Source organism: Saprolegnia diclina (assembly GCF_000281045.1).
Source record: "Saprolegnia diclina VS20 unplaced genomic scaffold supercont1.176, whole genome shotgun sequence".
NCBI classification, from domain to species: domain Eukaryota; phylum Oomycota; class Saprolegniomycetes; order Saprolegniales; family Saprolegniaceae; genus Saprolegnia; species Saprolegnia diclina.
Window position 1 is genome coordinate 1 of NW_008246243.1, and position 6211 is coordinate 6211.

At 61.7% G+C, this 6211-nt stretch overlaps 4 protein-coding genes across 4 annotated transcripts; 2 read left to right on the forward strand and 2 right to left on the reverse strand.

Moving 5' to 3' along the window:
• Positions 1 to 57: 57 nt before the first annotated feature.
• SDRG_16996 (hypothetical protein) lies at positions 58 to 1500 on the forward strand. Its single transcript, XM_008623229.1, has one exon. The coding sequence runs from the start codon at positions 254 to 256 to the stop codon at positions 1412 to 1414; it is 1161 nt and encodes a 386-aa protein (XP_008621451.1). The 5' UTR covers positions 58 to 253; the 3' UTR covers positions 1415 to 1500.
• SDRG_16997 (hypothetical protein) lies at positions 1465 to 2282 on the reverse strand (the record flags this gene model as incomplete). The annotated part of the gene is made up of 4 exons (XM_008623230.1): positions 1465 to 1700; positions 1751 to 1826; positions 1871 to 2028; positions 2078 to 2282. The coding sequence occupies 4 exons, from the start codon at positions 2280 to 2282 to the stop codon at positions 1465 to 1467; spliced, it is 675 nt and encodes a 224-aa protein (XP_008621452.1).
• A 57-nt stretch (positions 2283 to 2339) lies between these two features.
• Positions 2340 to 3326, forward strand: SDRG_16998 (hypothetical protein). The gene is made up of 6 exons (XM_008623231.1): positions 2340 to 2441; positions 2489 to 2580; positions 2632 to 2743; positions 2794 to 2900; positions 2943 to 3050; positions 3096 to 3326. Exons 1-6 carry the CDS (start codon positions 2363 to 2365, stop codon positions 3267 to 3269), a joined length of 672 nt encoding a protein of 223 aa, XP_008621453.1. The 5' UTR covers positions 2340 to 2362; the 3' UTR covers positions 3270 to 3326.
• Positions 3327 to 3336: 10 nt separating this feature from the next.
• On the reverse strand, positions 3337 to 6204 carry SDRG_16999 (hypothetical protein; the record flags this gene model as incomplete). The annotated part of the gene is made up of 7 exons (XM_008623232.1): positions 3337 to 3420; positions 3471 to 4109; positions 4169 to 4351; positions 4398 to 4557; positions 4603 to 4684; positions 5092 to 5277; positions 5322 to 6204. Coding segments are annotated over 7 exons (2217 nt in total), but the record flags the coding sequence as incomplete, so codon positions are not given.
• Between the last annotated feature and the right edge of the window lie 7 nt (positions 6205 to 6211).

A 6211-nucleotide genomic window follows, 5' to 3' on the forward strand; every position in this document is an offset into this window, starting at 1 on the left:
TTGCCCTCGGGGTTGCGCTCTCCTCGGCGCTCGGCGGCACCAGCGGCCACCCTCGCCCTGGCGTAGAAAGGCCAGCACGTCCATCGTCAGCTCAGCTCGTGAAACGATCGCGCCAAGCGACGCTTCGTATCTTCGAACACCTAGAATTCGAACACGCTGCCCATGACGCTGCGGTAACTCACGTTGGGATTGGCTATGTCCACAATGGCCGCCAACGCCAGCTCCAGCGCCGCACTTGTCATCTCTCTCGCCCATGGTGTCGTGCCAGACCACCGCCAGCAGCGCCGAGGTGCGAGTCGGGCGACCGCTCCTCTTGCTCTACTGCTTCGTCGGCGTCATGGCAACCTTCACGCTCAACGGCTTCCTCCTTGAGAAGCTCACCAAGGCGCACGACGTGGGCGAAATGACGCTCACGTTTGTGAGCTGCGCGTGGTACGCCGTGGTCGCCCACGTCCTTCGCGTCGTCATGCGCGAGCCGACGTCGTCGGTGCCCATCAAGCAGTACGTGGGCCTCTCGCTGCTCACGTTCGTCTCGACAATCGCGTCCATCTACGCGCTGCGGTATGTCTCGTTCATCACGCGCATCCTTGGCAAATCGTGCAAGTCGATCCCCGTCATGCTTCTCGGCGCGCTCCTCGGGCAGCGCTACCAGATGAAAAAAGTCATTTCGGTGCTTCTGCTCTCGGTCGGCGTCGCCATCTTCCTCGTTGGCACGTACGCCCAAAAGATTGCCAACCACGAGCACGACGAGAAGACGGCGACCGACATGAGCATCGGCTGTGTCCTCCTCTTGCTCTCGCTCCTCTGCGACGGCGCGACCGGTGCCGTCGAGGACAAGCTCATTGCTGCGTACGACATTCATGCGTTCGAGCTCATGTTCTACCTCAGCCTCTTCAAGGCGGGCATGGCGCTCCTCGGGATGCTGGTCACGGGCGAGATGCAGACTGTCATGGCGACGGCGTGGCCGCACCTCGGCGGGCTCACGCTCTTGAGCCTCACGGGCGCGTCGGGCCAAGCGGTGCTCTTTGTGACGCTGCGCAACTTTGGCGCGCTCACAACGTCCATCATCGGCACGCTGCGCAAGGTCGTGAGCATTGTCCTATCGGTGATCCTCTTCCGCCACGCGCTCGAGACGCAGCAGCTCCTCGGGCTCGTCATCGCGTTTGGCGCGATTGGCCTCAACTGGCTGCCGACGCACCGAGCATCATCGCATGTACCGACGTCCACCGACGACGAAGCCGAGGTGACGCTTTTGCGCAAGGATACGAGTGGCGACGACGACCGAGAGACCGAGAGCAGCAGCTCGGGCGACGAGGGTGTTGACGACGAAGAGTCGTGCTCGACCGCACAGAGCAAACAGCTCGACGCAGTCGTCGAGTGGGAAAAGACTTCGAGTGTCATCACCGTCGCCTAAGATCGTAGTGCTCCGACTAGTCACGACTAGTAGTATATATAAAAGGCGAATCACGACGTTGCGGCTGCTTTCGCCTTGGCTTCGAGCTTCTTTTGCGCCTCAAAGGCCGCGATCTTCTCTTTGATCTCCTTGGCTTCAATGTCGGCCTCCATGAGCAACTTCTTGGTCAGCGCGAGCTCCTGCGCGAGCGTCGCCTGCGCGTCCGTGAGCAGCTGCAAGTCGTGGATCTCGTTGTAGACGGGCCAGTGCTCTTGAAGCGCGTTCGGCGGCGCTTGCTTCTCGGGCCCTACAAGCGCGTTGATGTGAGTGACGTGGCTTGCATCATTATGCGTGGACCCGCCATGAGCTTCTTGTACATGAGCTCACTCGGCTCGTTGAAGACGAGCTCGTCGTAAAACTCCGAGACGACCGGCTACGACGCATGTTCATTGCAAGAGCGAGCGCATGACAAAGTACCTTCTTTGTCGACGCGATCTGGTTGCCCGGCGGGTACAGAATGAGCATGTGGATGATGTCGACGGGCTTCTCGTCCGGGTCCTGAAAGTGGATTTGGATCTTGGTCTCAAACTCGCCCCAGCCATACTCTGAGACCTCGTACGGCGGCTCCGTGAGCACTATACATCGCGACATGAGGCCATGGCCGGCGAAGAGCGTCAGTTGTACCGCGCACGGGGTTGGCGAAGCTGTTGTGGAGGCTAATGACAACCTTGCTGATCATGTACGAGAGGTCTTCGCCGGCGAGGCCGCGCACGTAGATGTGCCAGCGGTGCGTCTTGGTCTCCTCCGACTTGCGCCCGAGGTACATGGCCACGGAGCCGTACGCGATGGCCTTGCTCACGACGACGCCCTTCTGCCGCTCGTGGGACATGGTGCAAATCTCGAAGAATGACCGAGGTGGGCGATTAAATTCGCATTTTGGCCAATCAGAAGACATATTCAAGGCCCAGCATGCCACCACGGAAGCGAAAGGCCAGCACCCGGTCAAGCTCGGCGTCGAGCCGCGAGTCCGTGTCCAAGCGACGTAGCCGTACGCGCCATGCTCATCGCATCGCGATGACTCATGCTGCTGCCTAGGAAGCGCGTCCATCTCGTCGGCGGCAAGCAGCGACCACGGCAACCAGACCGTCTCCGAGTTCTTGACGACGAACCTCGACGAAGCGATTGCAGTAGACCTCGATCGACGCGCGGCCATAGCTTACATCTCGATGGGTTTGTAGAAAGTTGAGGCGCATGGGAAGAAGACGATCGCCAAGTTCCGCAAGGAGGCCAAGAAGGCCCGCGAGAACCTGGAAGCCTCCGTCGACCTGACCGTGCCCGATGACGACGCAGGTGATACTCGCTGGCTGCTCGACATGCAACGTCTCACGCCATGGCACTAGTCGACGACGACGAAGCCAAGAAGGCCCCACCGCGGCGCTACAACGTGACGGTGCAGTGCACAGAGGGGTTCTACAAGAACCAGCAGTTCAAGCTGCTCCTGGCCTTGGTTCGGCGCGTCACGTCGAGCTCCTGCTCATCCGAAACGTAGGACACGAACCCTGTCATTCACATTGGACGGTCGTCTGGGAAAAAGTACAAGCTGCCCCACGGGCTCAGCTTGCCGAAAGACCCGGAAGTCTCGACGACCCACGCCGAGGTACGACGTCGCAGTAGGCTGATGGGCCAATGGCCTCTATGCTAGCTGCGGCTTGGAGACGACGGCAAGGTCTACATCACCGACGTCAACAGCACCAACGGCACGAGTGTCAACGACAACCCGATCAAGCCGCACAAGCCCATGGCGCTGCTCTTGACGGCGCCGACGCACGTCTCGATCGGCAGCAGCGAGCTCACGCTCACGTTTGCGCAGCCGTGAGGAGAATAACCCAAAATCATCATCATCATATTATCTACGGAGGCTGCTCCTCGGTCCATACACTACTCTAATCCGAGTCCGAGTCGTCGCCCAAGACGTTGAAGTTGTTGACGACCTTGGTCGACGCCGCCGTCGGCTTGAACACGGCCGCCTACACCACATATATGATGAGCACATGGGCAGAGCGATGCAGCAAGGGACCTTGGCAGGCTGCTTCTTGGCTTCCGTCTTCTTGGCCGGCTTGGGCTTGGCCTCGACAGCGGCGGCAGCGCCACCGCGGACCCAGTCGCCGTCCGAGCGCGTCGCGGCGGCGGGCTTGTTGTCGCCACGACCGGCCGGCTTGTCGCCACGACCACCCGCGCGCGGCTCACCGCGGCCGCCACGGCCACCACGGGCGCTGTCGCGATCGTCGTGGACCTTGGGCTTCTCGGCTTCGGCCTTCTTGCGCTCAAGGTACTTGGATTCGTCACGGGGCTTGGCGTCGCCAAAGATGTTGGCGCGCTGCCCCGCCTCCTTGGCCTCGTTCGACTGCGTGCGCGGGAGAAGCGAGAGCTTCGGGCGCTCCTTGGGCTCCTCGCGACGGTCGTCGCGACGGTCGCCACCACGACCCCCATAACGGTCGCCGCCGTCGCGCTGGCCGTAGCGGTCACCGCCATCACGCTGACCGTAGCGGTCGCCGCCGTCACGGCCACCATCACGACCACCATAGCGATCGCCGCCGAAGCGATCGTCGCGGGTCGGGCGGTCAAAGCCGCGGTCGCCACCGCGGTTGCCGAACGAGGTATCGCGGCCCTTCTTCTCGCTGGCGACGTCGATACGGATCGGGCGGTTGTCAATCATCTAATCCGCACGATCATCATGAGCATCTGCTGCATACAGACGACAACGACGGTAAGTACCTCGCCGTTGGCCGAGAGCGCGTCCTCGAGCGACTTGCGGTCGCCAAACGTGACGTAGGCAAAACCCTTGGGGCGGCCCGTCTCGCGGTCCGAGACCACATGCACGTCCGTGACGGCAAGGCCTTGGAAGAACTCGGCAATGTCATCGGCGTTCATCAGGTAAGGCAAGTTGCCCACGTAGCACTACCAGCGCCATGAGCAAAGCTCCAAGAGGGTGTTGCGTGAGTACCTTGAACGGGCCATACTCCGGGATGGGCTGCGGCTCGCGCTTCTGGTACTCGCCGCTGTCGCGGCGCGGGCGGCGCTCTTCTTCCTGGTAGCGGCGGGGCTCGGGCTCGGCGTGGTGGCGCTCCTCTTCTTCGATGACGTGCTCCGTGCGGCGGGCAGGCCTACGCAGCGCTCAGTGGACGTGGCCATAGGCAGCAGCGTCGTACGCAGCCTGGAAGGTCGAGTGCTCCTCGGCCTCGTCGTCGGCCCACGAGGTGGCCCCAAAGCTGGCGAAGTTGCTCATCTTGTCTGTGCTGGAAGTTGTATTGGCGGTCGAGCGTCCACCAAACAAAGTCTGAGCTGAAAACCTCTAGCATTTAATACGCGGGTGGCGCCCGTCGAGCATTATAATTTGATTAAGCTTGACAATTGTATATGGATTTGCCTATTCTGCATTAAAATGGAGATTCCCAGTGGCCACACAGCGTGTCACGTTGAGCCAATCGGAAGTCGTTTCCTGTGAAAACGCATATTTGCATCTTGGTTGAAGCGCATCACACATGGCAGCGGCGAGGTGCTTGGACGCTCCCGCCACCAAGTGTCCGCGAACGCATGCGAGAACAACTAAAATGAAATGACTAGATTACGACGTAAATATGCATTGTCATTGTCGCTAGGACGCGCAGGCTGCCGTGCTACTTGCGGCGGGACAGAACAATCTTGCGCTTCGTAGGCGTCTTGGCGCGAGTTGGCGTTGGTGTTGGCGTTGGCGTTGGTGTTGGCGTTGGTGTTGGAGTCCGTGCTGGCATAGGCGTTGGCGTCCGTGCTGGCATAGGCGTTGGCGTCCGTGCTGGCATAGGCGTCGGCGTCCGTGCTGGCATCGTGCCCGGCGGCGATTGCATCTCGACGTCCTGAGCTGCGTTGGCAGTGGGAGCTCCTTGGAAACCTTGGGGCGCGTAGCGAACGGAGCCGCGGCCCGGCGGCGCCGCGTGCTGCTGCGAGGCCGGGCTAGGATATCGGGCGAGAAGCTCTTGGATAGACATGCCGCGAAATTCGTGTGGGGGCGCGAGACCAGTCAACGACGGCTGAAAGCTCGGGTTGGCCTGCATGACCGGGCTCTGCAATTGTTGCGCTTGCAAAAACTGAGGCGTCAAGCCAACTGGCGTCGTCGTAGGCGTCGAGGGAGCTGAGGTTGGTGCTTGGTGACCAACGACCGCCGGGCTTGTTTGCGAGGCCGCCGGGATGCGGGAGGTTGTCATCGACCCAACGGGGCTCTGCGCGACCCCTTGGACGGGGCTCGCCACCCCAGCGCGATACTTGAGCTTGACGGTCTTGGCATGGGCGTCGTCGAGATCGACGCGGGCTTGGATGAGCTCCACGTCCTTGTTCTCGCTGGCTTTCTCGGCCGTGAGCGCACGCGTCTGCCACTCGCGCAGCTTAACGCGGAGCTGCGGGCACTCCTGGCAGAGTGCATGTTCATCTGGTCCGTCCATGGTGTTCTTGTGTGCCTTCTCGAGCTGCGTCCGGAGCTCTCGTTCCAGTTGACGCTCGTGCTCGCGCTCTTGACGGTCGCGCTCGCGCTCTTGACGGGCCCGCTCGCGCTCGTGCTCGCGCTCCTGCTCGCGGCCCGCGCGTTCCTTGCGAATCTTTTCCTTGAGGCCAACAATCTTGGCCTTGAGAGCTTCAATAATCGCTGCGTCGTCGGCGCGCCGTCCGTCCTGCTGCTCGAGATTGGCCTCGCTGGCGGCCAGGCGCGCCTCGAGGTAGCGGATGCAATTTTCATCGACGATGTCGAGCGTCTCGTCGACCGCGGGCGGCGCCGCCTCTTCCTCTTCT

Excerpts from the sequence above, each read along its gene's own strand:
- SDRG_16996 (XM_008623229.1), top strand. The coding sequence starts at position 254 with ATGGTGTCGTGCCAGACCACCGCCAGCAGCGCCGAGGTGCGAGTCGGG.
- SDRG_16998 (XM_008623231.1), top strand. The coding sequence starts at position 2,363 with ATGCCACCACGGAAGCGAAAGGCCAGCACCCGGTCAAGCTCGGCGTCG. Across the intron at positions 2,581-2,631 it reads ACCTCGACGAAGCGATTGCA|AAAGTTGAGGCGCATGGGAA; the intron begins GTAGACCTCGAT and ends ATGGGTTTGTAG. Across the intron at positions 2,744-2,793 it reads CGTGCCCGATGACGACGCAG|TCGACGACGACGAAGCCAAG; the intron begins GTGATACTCGCT and ends CCATGGCACTAG.